Here is a 24,659-nt window from a genome sequence, read left to right on the forward strand (position 1 = left end):
CGGAAGTGGCCAGCCATGATCTTATTCAAACAAAATATTTTGATCATATTCATACAAGTTGCCTTTTGACTTCAACAAACCTGCTCCCGAGGCCCAGCTACATAGAGGAGGCAACACTCTGAACGAGCAATGCAGAAACTTCGCATCCTGACTCCCCTGAAAGCAAAATGCCATTGGCTAAATGCTAATCAAAGTGTCACCTGGACAGATCATGCATTTTCAACCATCTGGAACTCCAGAAAGATCAAGTCTGTGTAGCTGCACTGACTTTAATGCAGCTATGTTTTTTTTTTACCTGGCAGCACATTTTGAACTCCCTTGAAGAAAGGAATGAGATATGTCAGGGCCCCAGGCTGGGAAAAGTCTTGGTTTACTTTTTGTCATCAAATATGAAGTGATACCATCAATTATAAGAATTTCCCCAGTCCTTAGTTTAAATTATTAAAAAAAGAAAAAAATAGTCCCAGGCGGAATCCCTGAAGCAAATAGTGCTGCAGTGAACAAAAGCTACATTTAAGCAAACAGAATTTCTCAGACATCATCCTCATGAAGTAAAAGGCAAAGATAAAGAAATACATTTCAGAAATGTATTGAAATTAGCACTCTTTCATTAGCAGACTTATGCAGCCTTTGTTATTTAATGAATCCTTTTAAATATTAATGTTACAGTCTATACCAACCCACTCTTTAAAACTGTTAATCCTGTTATGGGACCTTTTTATTCTAGAAATAGAAAGGAATAGCTATATAAGATGTCACAATATTTGAATTCAGACCTTTTGATTATAACACTCAACATGAATAGCACCAACTTGTGAAAGGAGCTGTAAGAAAACCTTAAAATAAATATCCTCAGAACGCTTTTTTTTCCCTCCTTGTTTTCCTATCACCTACGCATAAAACTAAATGACAGCTTTAGCTTCTGGGTTCATTGAATCATTCTTAAACCTACTAGAACTTTCTCATAATTATAATATTTTTAAAGAATGTACAGTTTGCTTAAATAGACCATTTCTACCTTGGAAAAAATTTGATTGAAGAAGGAAAATATACTGAGAATATCAGACATTTCCAGGATGTATATTCAGATATTCATGTATCCTATGATGTACATTAGACTGAAATACATGTTTCAGGCTTGAATAATGTGCATTTCCGTGCTCTCTAGCTTGTACTGTCAGCTGTGAAACTGAAAGTGCTTTGTTTCTGCTTGATTTCATGTCTGTCTAAAGCACCACTCCCCTCCTTTGCACACCAGCATTGCCTGGGAAAGCAGATATTGTAGAGCCAGCCAAATTCCAGGGAGGGACAGGAGGCAGAGTGAAGCTGGAAGATTTTCTCTAGCATGTAAATGTCATATAGTCTAGATGTTGTCTGTGTTTTACTGCTACAGTGATGAAGGCTGTGGGAGAAAGGGCTGATAATTTTTGGTAGTCAAACATAGCTCAGGACTTGTAAAACCCTGGATTTTAAGTCTACTCAGTTCTTAAAAAAAAAAGTCTTAGTGTTTGTGATAAAAAGAGTTCAAGAGATAAAACAAATATTTTCAGATAAATTCTTGGTACATGTGCATTGCCCATCACCTGCATCCCAAATGTGACTCTGCATTTTACAGTGGAGAAAAATGTTGTCCTTATAAAAATATTAGACAGTCGTGTTTTACAAACGTGTTGCTAACTTTTATTCTTAGGCTGAAGAAGCAATGCCTGTGGTGGGAAGCAGAGGAACATTTAGACCATCTAAATTTAGCCTCTGAGTTCTAGTGTTTATCTCTAGAATGTGTGGGAACCCATCAGAGGTGTTTTCTATAGCACCTGCCTTCCCCTGCTGGCTGCATAAGAATCTCAGTCCTAATATAGCCACCAAAGTTAGATTCCTAAATTGACAGTACCAGCTCATAACACAAATGAGCCCAGATGAACACACTATGCAAATGATACTTACTATTATAATCTGAATTAGAGCACACAACACCAGAAGGAAAATAAAATTTATCCCCCAAAAACCTTTCTTATTTTTTCCTGGGGTCCTTGCTGTTAAAATGATGTAAGTAACAGTGAATATTGAGATTGTGACCTGATTCTGTTTAAGTGTTTCCTTGTTCCTTGTTTCCATAGGAAACTCAGGGACTGAAATAGGTCATTTAAAAAGTGAACATAAGAGATTTCCATGAAGTTTCTTTGTCATGAATTCAGTCTGGTCTCATCTGCATCACTTCCCTATGTATTGTGACAAAGATAGGCAAAGAAGCAGAAGCTTCATATAAGGGACATAGGTGTCTCTTCTAATCTCTGTACTATGACCACAGCTGAGAAACTAAGGAATGCTTTCCCTTAAACTCAAAATTCAGTTATCTGACCTGGATTTGTGGGCCATTATATCATTAATGGCAGGTTCCTTGGAGAATGATACAAAATGTCAGTAGGCTTTTCTATTTATATGTTAAAGCTGATGTTGAAAGAATTTTTAATTCATTATTTTTATTTCGTATTAACATATTTTAACTTAAGAACATCATGATAGTACTATGGTCTAAGTAGTGATAAATAAAAATAGAGGCAGGGAAAATCAAAGAAATATTAGTAAATAATAGGAAAAAAAATTAGACTTCCTGAAGAGGATGCAAGTATGGCTTTTTCCTTAAGAAGGATTTTCCTACCTTGTATGGAAGGGGATATTACATAAGAGATCCTGTGCCCTAAACAGCAACCAGTAGCACTTATTTTCTGGGAATGGTGTTAGAGCACAGCAAATCTACATTCTCTAGATTGCCATCCTGTTATGCAGCAGGAATGTGTTTTGGCTATGTGTATGTCACCAGAACTGAAGAGACCTTGTTTGGTGGTACAAGAATTGGTTTTTAATGCGGGTGTCAGGCAAGAAGACAAGTGTTTTCTCCTGCTGACTTTTTGGGTTTATTTTGTCTATTTTTTCTGAAGTTGTGGAGTATGAAATCCATTTGCACACGGGGGACTTGAAGAAGGCAGATGCCACTGGAGAGATTTATCTTCGTATACAAGGAGAAAAAAGTGACTCAGGGAAGCGATGGCTTAACTCAAAAAACAGCCTGATCACTTTTGCTAGAGGGCAGGTAAAATAATGAGGAAAAATGTAACTGAATCTGTGAGTGTCTTTTTGTTAGAACTTATATTTTCAGAAAACCTTTCATGGATAGAATATCAAAAATATTAATGTTTTATATTGCATATAACGATTGTCTCCATAGCTAACATATTGTTTTTAAGCTTCATCACTGTCGTGCTACAGTAAAACAATTAAGGTGATAAATTAATTCTGAATTGGACAAAACTACCTCTAAGAGTTCTGTTTTAATATTCCAGACTTTTAAGGCCAGGGTGGCATCACTGCTTTATTAAAATATGCCTGTTAGAAGTGACAACATTTCTGTAGAATAACTCACATTTGTAGCCCCTCTATCTAAAGTAGTCTATGAACATTTCTTGCTATCTCTCCTGAACACCGTCAATGTTCCAAGACGACTCTTATTTTTTTCATTTTCAAATTTTTCCATCCACTTCTTGCTCTTTGGTAAACATATTGTTGCATTTTGAGATTAAATAGCTTTTCCTAGAAGAGTAATTCCTTGAGTAGTTGGCAAAAGAACAAAGTAACTAAAACAGACTTCAGATCAAAAGGAAATATCTCTTTTAAATCAGAAGAACATGTCTAGCTGATACTTTATGAGATCCTAGTGTTTAGAATTTCATCTAGGATTTTTGTTTGTTTGTTTTAAGGAAATCATTAAATGAAGTACCTGGAAATCTTTTAGGGAGAGTGAGAGAGAGTATTTCATTCTTGCCAGCGAGCCTAGTGCAGTTTCTTCTCTGGTGCAGAAAGCTAGAGAAATGTACTGGATATATGTCTAATTTATTCTTTACACATACCTGTGTTTATTTTATCTGCTTTTCTTGCTATTTTTAAAGATTCTAGAAGATTCAAGGTTTTTGCATGAAAAGAAACCCAGATCCTAGTCATTATGTCCTCTGCATTTTCTTTCTCCATTGTGGAAGAGAATATGCATGCCCAATATTCATGCTCATCAAGAAATGATCAAACTGGTAGCTCAGAGTTCACAAGTTAAATCTGAAAATAGTGACAGGGTAGTAGAGCTCATCTTGTTTGAAGGAGTAACGTAGGAAGTTGTACAGATTAGTCTTTTTGATGATAGTAGATAATAGTCCTGTGTAGTATGTCTTAAGGATAGTGTCAGAGAAATCTGAACAGCAAGACTGCCTGCTACAATGGATAAGGTATCAGTACAGATACCTTACAGATACAGAAGAGGGACAGATTCCTTTTTCTTTCAAAAGCCCAAACTGTCCCAACCTTTAGAAAACACTTTATTTTATAAGAATGTGTTACATTTTTGCCAAGAATAAAGCTTGTAGAGAAAAACCTGAACAATAGCACTTGACTTCTGTGAATACTCATTCCTGTGGAAGTACTACTCATCTGCAAATTCACAAGGATTTTTTCTGTATAATCCAGATTCTGTGTCACTTTTTGTACAGGCTTGTTCAGACTTGCTAAAGCCTTCCTCTGAAATTCTAAAGGGCTTTTCTATATCTTGGGCTATAAGACCTTAATCTTCTTCTTATAGTAAAGATTTTGAGTAGCAACTCTTTGGGTATTCACTCTGTTGCAGTTCTCTTTACTACAATTTATTCTCAAATGACAAATGCTCTGGTCTTAGTCATTGCTCTTTTTTTCTAGATGGTTTTTTGACCAATGTTACTCTCACAGACATTGAAATTCTGGAACTGTGAGACTGTGGGAACAATGCAAGGGTTTTATTTTTTTTTTCAAACCCACAAACTGGTACCCAACTGTTGTATTCAAACTTGCATCTTCAAGCCAGCTTTCCAAGACAGCTGCTTCTGTGTTCAACAGAATAACTCATGAAGTCACATGAAATAAAAGTCTTAGCTGTAGAGAATTAGTTTTGCAGCTGGTTTCTCAAAAGATTAGATGAATCCATTCATAAGTAGTGTGTTTCCAAACCTCATTTCTTCAGGCCCAGTTAAAAAAAGCCAATGAACATGCATTTTAAGCAATGTGTTAGTGCACACACTTATGTGAGCTTTCCCAGAGATTATGAAGGTGACTGTTCAAAGAAGATGAGTATATATAGGCAGGAAGGTGAATAAATTATAAAAATTTAAGGTATGGAAAAAAGGAAAGACTCCATGAAGTCTATTGATCATTCAAGTCTGTTGTATGTAGAAAATTTGGCCTATTATAGAGATGATTTCAAGGAGACATCCTTATCCCAAAAGCACAGTGGTTGAAATCTTCACAGATACCGTTCACTTACTTCCCATTTACATCCCTAATTCCCACTAAATTAACTTCGAATTTTAGGGAAAATGAAATTGCTCCAGATTTTCATAATTATTAGACATCTAGTATTTATCAGTTTCATTGCAAGTTAGGTTCTGTACCAAAGTAACTTTCAACACACTAGGATTTCTTTATTTCAGTCCATGAAGGTATGAGAAATGAGAATTTTATTGCTAGTGCATGTATCTGATTTTTCCAAAAATAATTCCTACTAAATACAGAGACATTCTGAAATTCATAATTCATAATATCAACTGGATAAGAAAAGATTAACTATAATACATAATATTTAATTATGAAGTCAAACACAATTAAATGGCATAGATGAGATAAATTTACTTCAATCAAGGTGCAAAACAATGATCCAACACACCAGGCTAAACTGATAAATACTCAAAGCCAGACCCCTATTAAGTTTAAATAAAAATATAATTTTGATTATTTTCATATTGCAGGTGGATATTTTTAAAATCAAATCTGTATACCTTGGCAAGTTGAATCAAGTTTGTGTTGGATTTAAAAGTCTAAGAAAAGGTTGGTAATTTTTCGGTTAATGTAAGATAATAATGATGTAGATTATTAGATTTAGGTGACCCTAGTGCTTCAGAAATGTCTGAAATTTAACACAAAAGTGTTTTTTAAGAGATTAGAAAATATGAAATTGATTTCCATTTTCTGCTGTTCATTACTTCTTTTGCATTATATATGTCAAGTATCCAGATACAGCTTGGTTTTCCTAAAATCTGCAAGGGATTCCAAGGAAATGTGACAATGTAAAATCATAAAATTATATATGGAATTGTTCTCCATTGAAGTTTCTATCTTTTTACAAGCAGAGTCAACAAAGTTTTTTGTTTTTCATGAAGTGGTATGCCATCATGCTTTTGAAACTTTTGTAAATTTCTTCTTCTTGTACATTTTTAGATGATGGATAAGTCAAAAAAAGGAATTTAGGGCTATATGCTTCTGTGTAAAGATGAGAACATAAAATTGTTTCACTAGATTGAGAAGCTGAGCACAGAAGAAAGACTGTTCTGGCCTCACAGGTTCTTTCCTTCGAATCCATGCAAAATATTTTTTAAGGGATCCTGCATATGTGAGGTTGACGGGCAGATAAAAAGTCTTTATTGCTGCAGCATTTTTTCTCATCCTACTGCTGACTCCAAAGCAGCTATTGTAGCTAAAAAAAAATTGCTTATTTCTTGAAAATAAATACCAACAACAAGGAGTATCATGAATTGGTATTTTATTCAATCCTTTGGCTACAATTTTGGCCCATTGTTTTTTAAAGACAACAGAATAGAGATTCTACAGGTATTTTAGTCCTGCAGGATAATGTTGATAATGGAAACGATTGTTCCAGAGTATGATAACCTGAGTCTCTTGTTCTTTCTTTTCTAAAAAACCTCAAGATTACAAAATGACTCTGTATGTTAAACTCGGACTCAGAAAAACAGGATGGGAGACTATTTGCTAGATGGTGACATTAAAATGAACACAAACTTTCATTCACTTCAACAAGACTGGGAGTGTAACCAAGTGTACCAAGACTCAGAGATCTAACTCTACAAATGCCTTGTTTCCATATAATCATGGCCTCAAATCAAGATAAAATTAGCTGAATTTTGTTCCTTATTATATAGAATGGTATCTCTCCAGAAAGAAAGCTGTGGGTTGAGTGGATTTTCTGATAGTAAATGTCATAGAAGTCATGATCCTTTTTCCATTAGGACATTGATAATATTATTTCCTATTGGGCTTTCTTGTGTCTAAAGTCTGCATGCAGAAGCCTTTCCATACTTTGAGATGTAATAGATCATTACAGCAAATCTATCTCATTTAATTTAATTTACATGTAATTTAACAAGATCTGTAAAAACATTTACTATTTTGGAGTGTAGTGGAACAGATAGAAACACAGACACATAGCCAATATATTTTCAGAAGTTTTATTTCCTTAATAAGTCTGTCAAAAGAAAACCTTTTATTGATTTGATGAAGGTAGAAACTTATGACTGCATATACAGGATATTTTGGTGCTTAAAAGGTATAAATTAATAATGTCCTGTTTATTTTCAATCAGATGGGTGGTTTTTGGAAAAAATTCTTATAAAAGAAGTCTTCTACCCTTTTTCTACACATGTTTTTTTTCATGATGGATGGATCAATAAACGCTCTAAGGAAGATTATGCAGAAGTTGAAATTCCACTCAAAGGTAATACAAGCAGAAGTGTCCTTCATTTCCATGAATCACTTCTGCATGGCAGAGCAGTTCACAACTGGTATAAGGTTACATCACACAGTAGGAAGAAATTGGCGCTGGTACCCCAATGGGGAGGGGCTGGGCCTGGACCAAGGTGAATCATGCCTTCTGTGAACAAAGGGGAAGAAATTATGCCTGGGATGGAGAAATTTGAAATGGCAGTATTGAAAGATTCTCCTCTGGCAGGACATTTCCTCTCCTTGGAACAATACAAAGAGAAGGGGCATGGCCTCTGTGTAAGTGTGACATGGATCCATGAGGCCACTGGCCTGGTTTTCTAACCCTCCACGGGACTAACGTGAGCAATGAGGGGTTTGTGGCTTTGTTGCTGAATTTCCTGTGCTACATCCGGCACTACCAGGCAATACAATCTTTTGATTTATACTGCCTTATAACAGATATTGTTCTAAATATAGTTTTGCTTTTACTGCAGAGACATCTGTGACATCCCTTCCCATGGAAAATTTAGATGCAAAAAGTAGAGGGCGATGGCAAACATGGGTGCACTGCACACAAGTGCCAGAAGATGTTCCTAACATTCAAGTTGTTGCATTTGGAAGAAAAGGGAAATCCCCTGCACAGAAAGTTCAAAATCTGAGTGATACTCCCTTTTTGGTTGGTTTCTTTTCTACTTCATACAAGTCTTACCAAATAGTTTCAGTAAAATAAGAATTGTAGCCAATATATATTACTTTATGTGTACTGGTTGTTTGTCAGAGTTAATGTTTATTCCTCTGTGTCTTAAATAAACACATCTTGGAGAACTTCTCACTTGCGGGCCAAAACATATCACTTAAGAAAATTCTCTTGAGGAAATGACAAATATTATGTGAAAAACCTCATTAACTCGAATTAAGTCAGGGGGAAAGAACTGGCCTTGAAAATACAGAATTCAGTTGTACATTTCCTCCCTTTTGTTGTGTTGGCCTATGCTCTGGAACCATTTCCCTCAGTAAAAAATAGACATAATTTATAATACAAATGTGAGTCTGAATTAACTTGCACTCTTAATAGGACTTCCTCATCCTAACACTAACCTCATTGACCAATATTATTACCTGTTGTATTTATCTTGTTTTGGGTTTAAAGTATGCTGAGCAAACTGTTGCATACAACATATATTTAATTATTATTATTATTTTTTAACAGTTGACCACTGGTGACATTGGAGATATAACAAAAGTCTCCTTTTTGTTATGTGGTCCATCCTTGAGAAGAGGAATTACTCTCCACAAGGTATTCCCAATATAATACATGTAAACTTGCAATAATTTTCAACATAACAGAAAACAACTTTTGTGGAGACACAGATGGTCTCAGTTACCCGGTATCTACAAATGACTGTCTGCAGCTTGCAGGCCTCTTTGTGGGTAACTCAACCTTGTTTGCCCCTGGTGAAGTGCATATTGCTATAGCTCTTCACTGGTGTGCACACCCATTATGCACAGTTCATCCTGCTGATGTTAGGAAATGTTAATTCCTGCATGGAAATACTGATGGTCTCCACACAGACCAACCTACCTGTGGAAGCCAATCAAGATAATATTCAGTATCAGTTCTTTGCAATATGGCCACCAGTGGGCCTCAAACCTCTGATTGTAGTTTAATACGTCTTTAAGAATTCTCATAAAAGGGAATGGAGAAAGGACTTAATGCTGCCAATCTTAAAATAGAATTAGAATTTAAAAGTATCTTTAATACTTAAACTTGAAGGTTAATTCAAGGAAAAATTGTGCCAATGAGCTCTGCCTATAGGCAAGGGCAAAAAACCCCATTGTGGATTAGCACTGAATTATTCTGAAGTAAAAGAATGATTTCCTGAACTGTGCCACAGAGTCCCTTAACCCTGCTATGGATTTGAAAGATCAAGGTGATTCCTTAAATGCATAAAGACTCCAGAAACTGTTCTGATGGGAAATTCTAGAGACAGCTGCATTCCAGACTAAAATGTGAATGGGCTTGTGACACTCAAAGGAATGTTGTGTCTGAATTTATGAGCTCTTCTGGGGATAGAGGAGATGTTTATCTTACATTTTCTCCCCAAATGTGTTCTGTGTCAGTTAATATTTTACTCTCCGTTTAGGCTATAAAAATGGAAAGAATAGGTAAGCAAAGCTAATTTCTCATTTCAAATATGCATCTCCATGCCATTTGATAAAGCATTCAAAAATATTTTGACACTACATTTAATATGTCCATTTTGTAATGTAAGGCTTCAGCCTCCAGACCTGGTGGCTCAAAACATGGCAGAAAATTCATAAATGTAATAGTTTGCTTTCTGCTTTCTTTTCCAAAACAACCCTATGCAACTGGCTAAGTGATTTTTGTCTGTATTTTCAAATACTTCACAATTATTTAATAATTGGTATATTAGTAGCTATAAATTGTTACAACCTACAAGAGTCAGTAGGTTGCTATGCACCTTAGTAGTTTCTTGGATGCATGTGCAACCCACAGCACAAGCCACAATAATATCTATTGCTTTTGACATTAATATGCTTGTAATATCTAATACCAATTTATTAGTCTATTTATAAATTAGTTATTCATGGAAGCATAGTCTAAAATGTAACAAGCTGGTCTCACTCTAGTAGGATTCTTACAATCCAGAAAAAAATAGAGATGTTGTATAGAAAAAGAAAAATTACAGGCAGCTGTCAGGATGCATAAGCTTACTATGAATCAGTGGTCAAACCCAGCCCCAACAAAATAAAATTACCTCCTTTGATTTCTTTTTAAGTGAAAGAAATAATATTCAGAGTTCCAGGAATTTCTCAGAAACACAGATGAAAGTATAAAAAGGAGATGAAATCCCTACATTCGTTTTGCTACTCTGTCTTCTCTACTTTCGTGTTTACAGAGTTATTCTAAGTACCAGAATTTTTCCTGTTATCTCCTACAGTTTTCTGCAAAATTATGTAGTCAATTATATAACCTTAGCTAAAATTTATGTATTTTCTGTAAATTCTGAAGATTTATGTACTACAGAATGAGTAGCTATTTCTTGCTCAAAAAGAGCAAGATATTTCCTAAATAGATATTTCCTAAAATAGAATACAAACCCATTTTTTACATTTGTTTAGAATATAGAAACACTATATGATTTGAAGATTAAGTTCGCACTTAGATGTAATCTTAGAACTGGCAAGAATTTTTCAGGTATGTTTTATTTTAAGGCCAAAGTCTGCATAAATCTACACACCTCATTTTTATGAATCCACTTTCTGCAGGCTGTCTGCCTGCATATGCAGGTAAACCTTAGTGCAATTTTATGACAAATAGGAGTTTGTGATATGTATTGATATTTGGGGTTGCACATATTGATAAAAGTTAGTGGGAAATATTTTTGTATAAGAAGTTGTTATACATTTAATATAAAAGATTTTGTTATTGCACGTGAAAAAAAACCCCTATTTTTTGTAAACAATGGGCTGCAATTTTAGTGGAATTTAACGCCACCTAAATAAATCTAGATTTTATTCAAGTAATTAATGGTTTAAGTCTGGAAATGGTTATGGCTTATTGTTTATTTTCATCTGGAAGCCTTGTGACTGATCTTGTAAATCACTGGACAGAAAGAATAAGCAGTAATGTAAAATGCTAGGTCATTGCTTTTCTAAGAACTCAAGAGCAACTTAGTCTGATGAAATTTATGAGAGCGTAACTGTCAAATTCCCAATAATTTAGTTTATCTCATTCAATTATATAAATATTTCTACATCTCAAAGCTTGTAGTTGAAATCTGTGTGAGGAAACCTGTACTCAGGGCTTCCAAGCACTTGTATGTTTATTCTGTATGATGAACACAAAGTTTTGCTGTTGCACTGCTGTCAGTACTTGAAAGAAGCGACCACAATAATTTTGAGAATCTTCACCTAGGAATTCCAATTACTTACTGTCGTCATGAAATTAAGTTTTTGTTTCTTTTTGTTTCCTTTTGCTTTAAATTTCTTGGATATGCTAATTCTATACAAAGTGATCCTGAAGACTAAAGAAACTGTTTCCGCAAACTTGCAGTCATTGGCTATTTTTGAAGTTCAATACTGCATGTAATAGTTACCGCAAATGTTTCTGCATAAACTTGATAGATTTTATAACCTGACCTAGGGTAGAGTATGTGATCTCAGTTGACCTCCCGTGAACCTGATTTACACCTTGACCCTCTCAGCAGAAATATGTGAGCTCCTAAGGCTGTGCTTCCTCAGCTGGTTTGGATGTTCTAAGTCCACACACTTGGAATCTAATTTCTTCACTCTCCAATAAATACTTAAAGCCAAGTAGAATGAAGCTGGGCCTAACCTTGCCCATTCTATTGAAATTCATTCTTCAAATAACTTATTTCCACCGGCAGCCCTGAAAGCCACTGGACAGCTAATTTCTGCCAACTTTGAAAATCGTACCTGAGATATAGCAAGACTCATTTAAAGAAATAAAAAGTAGCAAAGCAAATGTTTTTGCAAAATGGGCATATGCTACTAAGATTGATGTAACTGTATTCATTCATTTGACATTCTAAAATTGCAAACACATACAGGTCAATTTAAGCTGAACCTCTCATTGGTTCTTTTCAAATGGGTCCTATGCTTGTGTTGATATACAATGAAGAATACACCTATAAACATCCAGCTGCAGAATTAGCAGCTTTAAGAAGCTGCTCTAACTGTTATGCAGAATCACATAGCTGTTATAAAGTGTGTGCAGGAGGAAAAAAAGGAAAAAAGGGCAGTTTCTCTTGGGATGGAAACGGGAAATTAAATAATTCAAATAAATGAATTTCTTTCTCTGATTCTGCCTACAGCTTCAGCTGAAAGACCTGGACACTAAACAAGAGTTGAGCTTTCACACTGAAGCCTCATGTCTGTTTGGAGAAGGTGGATCTGAGACCGTGACAGAGCTTGCTGCAGTCAGGCCAGACCAGCCACCACTCAGGGGTATGCTATTGAAATAAAAAATAAATACATGAGTAAATGCATGCACAAATACAGAATTGTAAACTGCCTAATAGGATGAACACAAGTATTACAGCGACCTGAGGAGGTCACTGGGGTGAGAAGGACGAGAATCTTGTTTCTTGATCAGAAGGCTGGATTTATTGATATATGATATATAATACATTATAACTATACTAATAGGAATAAAGAGAGAAGTTGCAGAGGCTTGCTAAGCTAAGCTAAGAATAAGAATAGAAAAGAATCTAAAAACAAGAGAATTCTCTGTCCCTGTGTTCCAGAGAGCTTGCCCTGTGATTGGCTCTTAATTATAAACATGGGAACATGAACCAATCACAGGTGCATCCTATCGCATTTCACAGCAGCTGATAACAATTGTTTACATTCTCTTTCTGGGGCCCTTGCTTCCCAGAAGATGCAGAAATCTGAAAGAAAGGATTTCTGTGAAAAATGTCTGCGACACACAAGACACAAGATTGCAAAGCATTTTATATATATTAAAAAAACACTCAAAATTACTTTTAACTATTTGTTCAATAAACTGTGTGATCGCAGAATCACAGAATCAGTAGGTTGGAAGAGACCTTCAAGATCACTGAGTCCAGCCCATGCCATAACACCTCAACTAAACATGGCACCAAGTGTCACATCCAACCTTTTTTTAAACACATCCAGGGATGATGACTCCGCCAAGTCCCCAGGCAGACCATTCCAGTATTTTATCACTCTTTCTGTAAAATCTTTTTCCTAATATACAACCTATATTTCCCTTGACCCAGCTTAAGGCTGTGCCCTCTGGTTCTGTCAGTTGCTGCCTGGAGAAAGAGACCAACCCCCACCTGACTACAACCACTTTCAGGGAGTTGTAGAGAGTGACAAGGTCACCTCTGAGTCTCCTCTTCTCCAGGTTAAACACCCCCAGCTCCCTCAGTCATTCCTCACAGGGCTTGTGTTCCCAGCCCCTCACCTCGTTGCCTCCTCTGGACGTGCTCAAGCCTCTCAACGTCCTTCCCAAACTGAGGGGCCAGAACTGGACACAGCACTCAAGGTGTGGCCTCACCTGTGCCAAGTACAGGGGCAGAATGACCTCCCTGCTCCTGCTGGCCACACTGTTCCTGATGCAGGCCAGGATGCCCTTGGCCTTCTTGGCCCCCAGGGCACACTGCTGGCTCATGTTCAGTCAGCTCTTGACCAGCACCCCAGGTCCCTTTCTGCCTGGGCACTGTCCAGCCACACTGTCCCCAGCCTGTAGCACTGCAGGGCGTTGTTGTAGCCAAAATGCAGGAGTCAGCACTTGGACTTGTTAAACTTCATCCTGTTAGACTCTGCCCATCTATCCAACCATTCCAGGTCTCTCTGCAGAGCTCTCCTAACCCCCCAAGAGATTGGCATATGCTCCCAGCTTAGTGTCATTTGCAAATTTACTAATGAAAGACTCAATCCCCTCATCCATGTTGTCAATAAAAATATAGAACAGAACTGGCCCCAGCACAGACCCTGAGGGACACCCCTGGTGACAGGCCCCAGCAGGATGCAGCTCTGTTCGCCATCACCCTCTGGGCCCGGCCATGCAGCCAGTTCCTAACCCAGCACAGAGTGCTCCTGTCCAAGCCATGAGCTGCCAGCTTTTCCAGGAGGATGCTGTGGGAGACAGTGTCAAAGGCCTTGCTGAAATCCAAATAAACAACATCCACAGCCTTTCCTGCATCCACCAGATGTGTCTCCTGGTCATAAAAAGAGACCAAGTTGGTCAAACACGACTTACCCCTCCTAAACCCATGCTGGCTCGATCTGATAACGTGGCCATCCTGTAAGTGCTGTGTACAGATATCTAGTTAAAGCACTTTCTTCTGTTTTAAAACAACTGACATGTATTGTTTTCACTAGAATAAGTACCAATTTGAAAGTCTGAAAAATGCACAAAGCCCAGTTAGTATATTTGCATGGCAGTTTCCAGAAAATGAGTGATTTTCACTTAATGAGGGATTAATTCACAGATTACAAAAAGGCACGTGTGAAAGTTGTAATGGCATGAATCACAAAGAGAAAATGCAGGGTTTTTTAGGTTTTCTTCAAGCCCTATTTCTGCCCCTGAAGCCATATTTCATTTCATCATTGTACTTAAAATATGATATCTTCCTTTGTTCAGATTACATTTTATGAAATATGTAGAAAAGAATTCTCATTCATTACACTGTGAACAGAAGTCTTAGTTAAAATATTTAAACCTTTTTGCATGTAATATCTAACTGGAGGCTAGACTGCAAATAGAAATATATCTTAAGAGTCTGTTATAACATTTAATTCTTCACAGAACCCATTAAAAATCCTCTGTCATGCTGCCTGAAGGAATATGTACTGTATAACTCATCAGACAAAAGTCATGGCAAGCCATCCTTTGTTGTGAAGAATAATAACAATGCTTGTATAAATAGCTGAGCCATTTCTGCTGAACACATTAAATAATGTTGGCCATAATTCTCAAAATATGAGATTTAAACAGAGTTCAGTTGATCCAGAACAAAAAGTGTCTTTCATAATCTATGTCTGTGTTTTTTCCTTGGTAAAATGTCAGAGTTGGTAAATCCTAACTCAATTCAAGACCTATAATTCCTACTAGAACTCCTGGGTTTTTTTACAAAGCATGATAAAATCAGCCTGAGTCTTTCAGGTGATTCCAGAATCCAGAAGTTGGGTATTTTCTCCTTCTGTAATGCAAGCATGGATTCTTGCATTTTTTCATAAAAGACATTTCATCCCTAATGCTGTAGTGTGTGCTGTGAGATAGCTAGCAATCCATAGGAAACTCAGAAAATTGATGTCAATTCCTTTAACTTAATTCCTTGGTGTTGAAATTAATCATGTACCTAAAATGTATTGGTTTATAATGTTTGGTAATTAAATTGCAAATAATCTCATTTGGCAATGTCTTGTGTCACTGATTTTTCATGGCAGAAGTCCTTTACTTCATCAATGTCCATACAGGAACACTTCCTGCATCAGGAACTGATGCAGATGTATTTATCACAGTATTTGGAGAATGGGGAGATTCCTGCAAAAGGAGGCTCGGGCACTCACATTTTGAAACAGGGCAGGTTAGTACTGAGTCATTTTCCTTACATGTTTTTTTTAATGTATTTAATTTTATTATTTTCTAATACCATGTTTCTTTCCAATTATGAAATACCAGCATGGATGCTACACTCTGGTAACCTGTGTTCCTTGCTAAGTACAGGCATTTCACTTGAATTGAGATTCCAATTTAGGAATAGTTTGAATACAAATAAATCTAAAATCCACAAACTCCTGGTAAATGTTCTTAGAATCTGAAACTGCATCCAATGATATATGAAATTCCATGGCTTAATTTTCACCTATTTGTGAAGCTAGTATAGAAATATCAGGGCTACTTCCTGTGGCTGCTCCTTTAATTTTTTTTTTAAATCCACCCAGATAGAGTTGAAAGAAAGATTTTAAACATGTTAGCTACTATATGTTAATTAATCCATTTATCTGTTAAATTGCAAACAGGCAAACCTGGTTGTAGACATAATTGTCTGCTCAAGATAAATCCTAGGAGAGATTTTCTGGTTAACCTTTGCTTTTTACCATATTAATGATTATATCTGCACAGCATGTTCACCCATACCCTGAACTGAGAGCACTAGATCAATTCATCCTGTACAATGAAGCAGAATCCTCTGCATGTTTTCACACTGTTTCTTATGCTCTGTCATGCCTGAGATACCATAACTTTCCTAGGCAACCTGTCCTACTGCTTTCCTACCCTTACACTTACATCACTAGATTTATTATGCCTTTTTGAGCTTAGAAATTTAGAAGCCAGCCACGTCGTTTTGCTCCAGAGTCATACTCTTGACATTGATACTTTTTTTTCCATGAATTTGTATAAATACTTCTATTGACATGTGATAAGTGTCCATAGTCTCCTGTGTCAATTTAGTTGCACTTGACCTTCTACCTGAGTACAACTAAACTTTCACATGCTACTTAAATCTCATTCCACATCTTTCTTTGGAAGACAGTGAAGGTTTTCTTCCACATCACTTTCTCTTTGCTTCTCCCATGCTTTATAGACCTCTACCCTCTGGGCACTTGTATTGCTGCATTGTTCTTTGCAAAGAAGAATGTGTCTTTAATCTTCCTACTTAGATTTTTCTATATGTTGTTCTGACTCTTCAATAATACTTCCTTTTTTCTAAGATGCCATCTTTTTTCAGAATCCTGCTGTCTTAGTCCAAACTGTGCTACAATGATATAGGAAAAGCTTTATGATGTTGATTATCCGGATAATATTATTAAAAATACAGGTTAATCCTCAGCGTTTTTGAGGGCAAATGTTTATGGACAACTAGAAGGGTTAATCAAAGGTGTAAAGGCATATAATCAGTGTCATAATCTGGAAAAGAAGTCCAAAAAGAAATAATTCACATGGCATTTCATACTGGACGTTAATACAGGGTCAGTAATACAGCTGTTACCTATAAAGAATTCACGGCCACTATGTTGAGCTGCAAAGGGCTGAGTGTCTTCCCAAGCAGATTCTTTGTTTTCAGGGAGCAGTTTTTATGCTGCAGACAATGAAAGTGTTCCTCAGTTTAGGTATTTTAGGTATCTTGTGTGTTCATGTTCTTCATTGTTTGATAGGTTCCTGGGAAAGGGTTGAGCAGTGGGATAGCAAAATGTTCTGACTGAGCTATTTAAGGTAATAAATATTGAAGCTGGTGGCAGGGACTGCAGAAGAACCTCATACACAGTGAATGGGTAATAAAATGGCAGATTAAATTCTTTGTAGCTAAATGAAGAGAGGTGTCTGTGAGGAGGAATAATCCTTTAAATTTGCATGCACAATGATGGGCTCTGAAATATGGAAGTAGTAGGATATCATCTCAGTAGAAGCAAAACAAAAAGAAAACAGAACAAAAATGTTTAGAAACTATTAAAAAAACCCCAAAACAAAACAAAAAAATCCAGCCACTTAAGGCAGAAAACACAGTCATACCTCCAAAGACATTCACTAGTGCAGATGCATAATAGATGCTGTGTTTTGTTGATTCATTTGTCTTAAAAAGTGCAAGAAGAATGTCAAGTGATATGAAATATCTTCTATAAAAAGAACAGTGAAGCAAACAAGTATATTTATTCTGGAAAAGAGACGATGAGAGGAAGGGTGAGGGAGAAAAAAAATATTAAATAGCATAGAGAAAATAAACATTTCTATTTCTTTGTGAAATGCAAGAGCTCAAGAGCATTCAATGTAATGTGCAGGTGGCAGATTCAAAACAAAAGGAGGTGGCTTTTTGCTCAATGTGTAATTAATACATTTTACTTTCTGGCACAAGATGTTGCAGATGGTAAAGACATATTGGTGCAAAAAGCCATTGCACATTGTCATGGAAGACGACTTTCCGCTGAGGCTGTTAAGTGCAAAGACGTAATCTCTGCTCAGGCAATCTCTGAACCACAACTTGCAAAAGGCTGAGAGACTTTATATTCAAGAAGCATCTCTGTGTATTTGCCCTGTTTTCAACTCTTCCATAGAAATCTGTTAGTGGTAGCTGTTGGCAACACTATACGTGATGGACTAGATGGTTCTGCAATTTAAAATACTACTACCAGTCTTCATTCCTTTTACATAGAAGTACTTCAATTAAAAAGTTGGAATGGGGTTTTAGTGAGAGTTTCTAAGACTAGAAGGTGAAAGGAAGGAATATAAAGGGCAAGCTGTCTTGAGAGACAAGATTATGTCAGCAATATCCCTGAAAAATGTGGAATGGACAGGCAAAGAAAACAAAGTTAAGGAAGCTTGAGATACAAAAAAAAAAGGATCTCTCTTGACTGATAATGAATATAAGGAAAAGCTAGGAAGACAGAAAATTTCAACCAAGTATAAGGAAACAGATTAAAATGAGTTTGCAAAACAGTTTAAATAAAATCATTTTGGGTTTCATTAATTGTACATCCAGTAGTGTGTTTAATACAGTTCCAAATGTCTTTATACTGAAGGGAAAAAGAAATGTAATGACATCAACCAAAAGTACATTATTACTAATGCTGAGGGAGTAGGCAATTTAATGTATTATTATGAGAATTCATTGATAACAATGGGTGATTATGACCACTGTTGTCTAATGAATGTTAATTATTATCACAGAGAATGAAACTAATGATAGGTCCCTTTCTCAATTAGAGTTAGCTGTGAAGGAACACGAATGTTAGCAATACAGGATATTTCCTCTAAGTCAAAGGTCATGTAGACTGACAGGAAAATTATATTTGGCTTAGAACTACAAAGAATAAAATTAAAAAGCAATGAGTGCTCCCGAAAAGTTATTTGCAAGATGTTCCTCCTCAGCTAGGTCTTATTTTGGGCTACATTTACTTACATGCAGGGGTATAACTTGCCATGGTAACTGTTTGAGGATATTGTGGATATAACAAGGTATGAATGCTGGAAGTCCTAAGGCTGTGCTAGGAATAATAACTTGGATGTTTTCTTTTTCTGATCACATTGTGGAGAATAGTCTGTCACAGACAGGAGAATGGAGGAGATGACATAATTCATTCTAAAAATCATCTCTTCCTTCATTGCTTTCTGGTCCTCATCCTTTTTCCTGCCTGGTGGCAAATTGGTTGGCAACAAATAAAAATTATAGCGTCTGTTTCTACTATCCATCTGGGGTTTTTTTAATGTCACCCACACACATGCCCATGTATCTACCCACCCACTTATATTATCTTGCACGGAACACATTCATTCTCTCACTCACATAATTTATTCATCCCAACATGCACTAGTGCAGCTGCCATTTAGCTTTTGTTTACTGGTAGCCGTAGCAATATTTAAACAGATGTCTATTTACATCTGAGGAGTACATCAATTCTTGCCTGTATGCGTGTACAGCCTTAGTTATAGTTTCTAATGTCAGTATCTTTGTTTGCATAGTCATCAACAGTATTTCTGTTCAGAGTTGAATAATACAATAGTTCCTATTTGAATAATAGGGTGTCTTAAAATGTAAAATACTTGAAAATGTTTTAAAATAAAATACCTTATTCAAACAGAAATTTAAATTACCAGGTCTATCCTGATTCTTGAAGAACTCCCTTTGTTTCCTTTATGAGGGGTTAGTTGAACTTCAGTTTTCATGAGCTTTTGGTTTTTTGATCAGAGGTTTGTTTCTATCCAAAACAAGGGATTGTGTTTTGTAATAAAACCTGAACTGCAGTGATCATGATGAGGAAAAAATGTATATATTCAAGGATCCACATAGTTTCTGAACAAGTTCTCCAAATATGAGTGTCAGCCTATAACATCTTTCCTTATTCTCAGAAAAAGATACTTCAGCATTGAAAGGAATTTGTCTTTCCTAATGCAAACTTCTCAAAGATAGAAGATAAGGTCAAATATATATGGTCTAATATATATGGTAATATATATTGGTCTAATCAGTTTGCTGTTCTTTTTGCCTCTATCTTCTCAGGTTTGTATCTCTGAAATGAGAGCAGTAGACCTTGGACAGTTAAGCAAAGTGCTTGTTGAGCACCATAATGTGGGTTATGGAGCTGGATGGTACCTCGACCAAGTTGTCATCCATGAATCAGGCAAGACTGAAGAACAATATGTATTTCTTTGCCAGCAATGGTTAGACAGTGGAGTTGGTGATGCACAGATGGAACGAACATTGAAACTTCTTGGAAAAGTCAGGAATGGAGTGTTGACAGGAAAGATTTATGGTAAGGTCCAAAATCCTCAAAACTCCTTCCTGCTTTGGTTTTAATTGTAATCCATAATAGTGTTTTTTTGTTATTTTTAAGGCTAAAACCAAACTACAGAAACAGTATAGCTTTAACGTGAACTCCCTCTCCTACAACAATTTTCTCTCCAAACACTTTCCTGAGATGGTAAATGCAATTACAATGCTCAGGGAAGAAAAACTAGAGCATAAGGGAGATATTAAGTGACAGAGGCAATGAAGGTACTATGATTTTAGTTGAGGTAAGAAAAAAAGCTGAAGCAGAAAGAAGTAGGTTGTTCCATATGGCATTCAATGCAGAGCAGAAGGCTCCTGCAACAGTGATGAAATCACAAGAGATACAAAAACTCTTTTAGCAGAATGTGATTTTCCCTTATGTTCGTATATTTGCAGAAAGCATTTGCTTTTATTTGCAGTTTTCTTTTTTACTTATATCAATGGCACTACTTCTTGCAAACAGTTAGTTGACCTGAAGTCAATATTCTATTCAGATTGTTTAATTAACAAACTACCAAAATTCAGAAACAACTTAGACACTGAAAACATGCTTTGCCAGGATACTGTATTTTTTAGCTCTCTCATGTGTCTTTCTTGAAGAGGTGTAAAATGCTGGTTTGAGTCCATTTATGAAAACTGAATCAGAACTGATAGACCAAGCTATGTAAAGTTTAACTAATCTGAAGGTGTGAGTTTGCATTCTGTATCAGCCATTTTGTAAACCAATCTCTATTAACTTCCGTGATCCTGCATATTTCCTTTTATGTTCAGAGAATTTTATACTATACATTATTGCAGATAAAACTAATAGATTATATCCTCATATTTAGTCATCTAAGGTTAGTCCACTTGTGAATATCTCGTATCATCTAACAAAACGGAAATAATGTTACTGATCGTACAGAAGAACAGAAAACCATGGAAATATTAGCATATTATGAGCAGCTAGAGTAGTGACAATTTCAGAATAAGAAATAGCTGTATCTCACCACTGCAAGTATTCTAAGTCTCTATTAAGTAGATTCCATAGGTGTCCTACATAGTCCATAGAGCGAGGCAGGTATCTCCTGAGGGAATTTCAGAGAAGAAGCCCAAGATTGGTCAAAATCTGTCATATATTTCTTCACTGATAATATGAAGAGTGAGAGAAATCTTGCATCCTTGTTATGCACCTTGATTAATGTCTGAATATAGCTGTGTAAAAACAATTTCCTTCCTTGGTTTCCCACACACAGACATAGTCCTCAAAAATCTGAGTACAGATTTGATAATAATTTCATGTCTATGGTTATTAATTCTGAGTGCTGTATCTATTGAAAATAATTTTTGGTCTGGGTGTATAGTAAATCCAGAATTAATACGACAAGTAAGAAGAGAGCCTATGAAGAATGGGTAAATAAAAGACAAATCAGCAAAGAGCAATATACCTTAGGGGTCAGAAACTATATGGATACAATGGAATCTACTAAATTTCAAGCTAAATCAGATTTTGTAAAAGAAGTAAAAGAAACAGTAATGGTTCTTCAACCCTTTATTCATTAAAAGAACTTTCAAAGATGAGTAACTATTCAGGAGCAATAGAGTGCAAACTGAAGATTGTAATCCCTAAACAAATAGAATACCTTGTCTGTCTTCTCATTAAGGAACCATAATGTTGGCCAGGGAAGCAAAAAGCACAGTTACCAATGGAATGAGCTTACTGGAAATCAGAAAATCTGAGACACAAATAGTACTTTGAGCTCCATTTACTCAAAGAGTGGCAATCAGGGTAGTTGTTAGTCCAGTGGCAGGTCTAATAGCAAGGATTTAGAACAATTTTATGAAGGCTTAACAAACATAATGTCTCCATCTAAAGAATAGAAAGCATAATGTAGGTGAATACAGACCTAGTAATTGTTCACATGAAAATCTTTATAACACACTTTTGAAGAAATGAATAGTTGAGACAATAGAAGCAAATAAGAAATGAGAAGGAATGCACCATCTTTACTAAAGATAGACTGTAAAATAAGATGATGCTACAGAATTTTGCAGTAAGACAAATATTATGTCATTTAATCTAAATTCTTGTATTGAATTTTATTTTCTCTATGGGAAATTATTAGGTAATCACAAGAAAGTGAAAAGTAGTAGTAAAGGAAGAATTGTAAAGAGCTAGAGAAGAGACAATAAATATGTTAATGAAATATTTTGGGTCTACAAAGCTGTTAGTGCTATCAGGAGATGAAAAGGTTGTGTGATAAGCTTTGAGAACTGACAGGAATTGAACAGAATTCTGTGGCAAGCAGCTTGGATGCAATTAGGTGCAAACTCAACTTGCTTTGGAGCTCTCAATTCTGATACATGGTTTCATTTCAGTTGTTTTGGGATTTTTTAAGAATTAGGAACTAACGAGCTAGGGGTCCAAAAACTGTATTTGATCTGTACTGCCATGTTTTGTAATGATTTCTGCTACACAAATTCATCAGCAGGAGGACTATGAGAAACACCTGGGTTTGTTACAAGATCACAGGATAATTTTGAGGCAGTACTGTGACATGGCTATAGGGTTACTGTGACCCCACAGTGTATGTAGACATTATTAATGAAAATCAAAGTAACTTACTGGCTTTAAAGAGAAATGGTGATATTTCATCAGCAATGCTGTGTGTAATTGTGGCCACCTCTGTCCAGAAGGACTAGATCAAGCTGGAATAGTTGTAAAGAAGATATGATGACTGAGAAAATAGCAACTCTTTGTTGTGGAAGTGTAATGAAAAAAAGTGGCAGATTCAGAATAGCTAATGAAATGCTCAAAATGGACACAGTAGTGATCTATCAAATTAATGGTGGCTTACACATCAAGAAGAGAAGAGAGTTATTTAAGCTAACAAAGTTGTCATAAAAATAAATGGGTTTCAGCAGTCCACTAATGCCTTTACAAGAGAATGAAAATATTTCTGAGAAAGAAACAAAGAAAGATTAGATTTTTAGCACTGCACTCTGTGTTGGGTTGACTGTGGCTGGATGCTAGGTGCCTATCAAAGGCTACTCATCCTTCCTCTCCTCAGCTGGACAAGTGAGAAAAAAAATACAACAAAAGGTTCATGAGTCAAGATAAGGACACGGAGAGATCACTCAGCAGTTGCTGTTGACTTGACTAGGGGAAATTACCTTAATATATTACAAATTAAATTAGAGCAGGATAATGAGAACTAAACCCAAATCTAAAAACACCTTTCCTGCTTCTTCCTGGGCTAAATTTTACTCCCAATTTTCTCTACCTCTTCCCATGTAGTTGTGCAGCAGGACAGGAAATGAAGCTTGCAGTCAATTTATCATGTTGTCTCTGTTGCTCCTTCCTCTTCCACTCCAGCACGGGATGACAAGAGATAGTCCTCCCCAAACATCTCCAAAGTGAGGCCTTCCAATGGGCTGCAGCTCTTCCTGAACTGCTCCAGCATGGGCTCCTTCCATAGGGTGTAGTGCTTGAGGAGAAATCTGCTCCAGCACAGGCTCTCTCCTCGGGGCCATAAGGTCCTGCTGGGAGTCTGCTCCACTGCAGGCTCCCATGAGGTCACATCTTCCTTTGGACATCCTCCTACTCCATCATGGGATCCCCCATGGACTGTAGATGGATCTCTGGTCCACTGTGGACTTCCATGGGGCACAGGGACACAGCTGCCTCATAATGGTGTTCACCATGGGCTGCAGGGGAATCTCTGCTCACCCTCTTTCTGCAATGACCTGAGGACCTTCAGAATTGTTTCTCTTGCATTTTCCTACTCTTCTCCAGTTACAATTGTGCAGGTCTTTCTGCCTCACTTTCTTAAATACCTTATCCTAGAGGTGCTCTCACCGCCACTGATGGGTCAGCCTTGGCCAGGGCTGGGTCTGTCTTGGAGCAAGCAGGCATTGGCTCTGCTGCACAGGGGGAGCTTCCAGTGGCTTCTCACAAAAGCCATCCCTGAATCCCCTCTTCTACCAAAATGAGGCCCTGCAAATGCAGATCACTGCTTTATACTTAACTAAGGAGAAGGAAGGAAGCTGCTTTTAAATAGAATCTTAACAAATTTATCAGAAATTATACAATTTAATTTATATGCTATAGCACCCTATGGCACTGTACTATACAACTGACAGAGTCCTGGACTGGAATCTATACATTCCTGGACTGGAATGTACAGATTCCAACTACCTATATATTGATAGTTTAAGGCCAAGTATTATAGTACTAAAGGGGTAAAATACCCTAGATTATGTCACGTGGGATGTGATAAATTTTCATTTGACTTCCTTTTTTTCACAGATATCATTGGTTTCATTTACATT

At 36.5% G+C, this 24,659-nt stretch overlaps 1 protein-coding gene across 1 annotated transcript in view; it reads left to right on the forward strand.

Annotated features, from left to right (window-relative positions):
• Positions 1-24,659, forward strand: part of LOC131565693 (lipoxygenase homology domain-containing protein 1-like) — a 116,586-nt gene that overhangs the window by 56,273 nt on the left and 35,654 nt on the right. The window contains 8 exon segments of the mRNA XM_058816717.1: positions 2,940-3,091; positions 5,817-5,895; positions 7,445-7,576; positions 8,058-8,239; positions 8,774-8,860; positions 12,423-12,555; positions 15,529-15,668; positions 20,079-20,331. Coding sequence (XP_058672700.1) covers positions 2,940-3,091; positions 5,817-5,895; positions 7,445-7,576; positions 8,058-8,239; positions 8,774-8,860; positions 12,423-12,555; positions 15,529-15,668; positions 20,079-20,331 — 1,158 coding nt within the window.

Source organism: Ammospiza caudacuta, chromosome 1, assembly GCF_027887145.1.
Source record: "Ammospiza caudacuta isolate bAmmCau1 chromosome 1, bAmmCau1.pri, whole genome shotgun sequence".
Lineage (NCBI taxonomy): Eukaryota > Metazoa > Chordata > Aves > Passeriformes > Passerellidae > Ammospiza > Ammospiza caudacuta.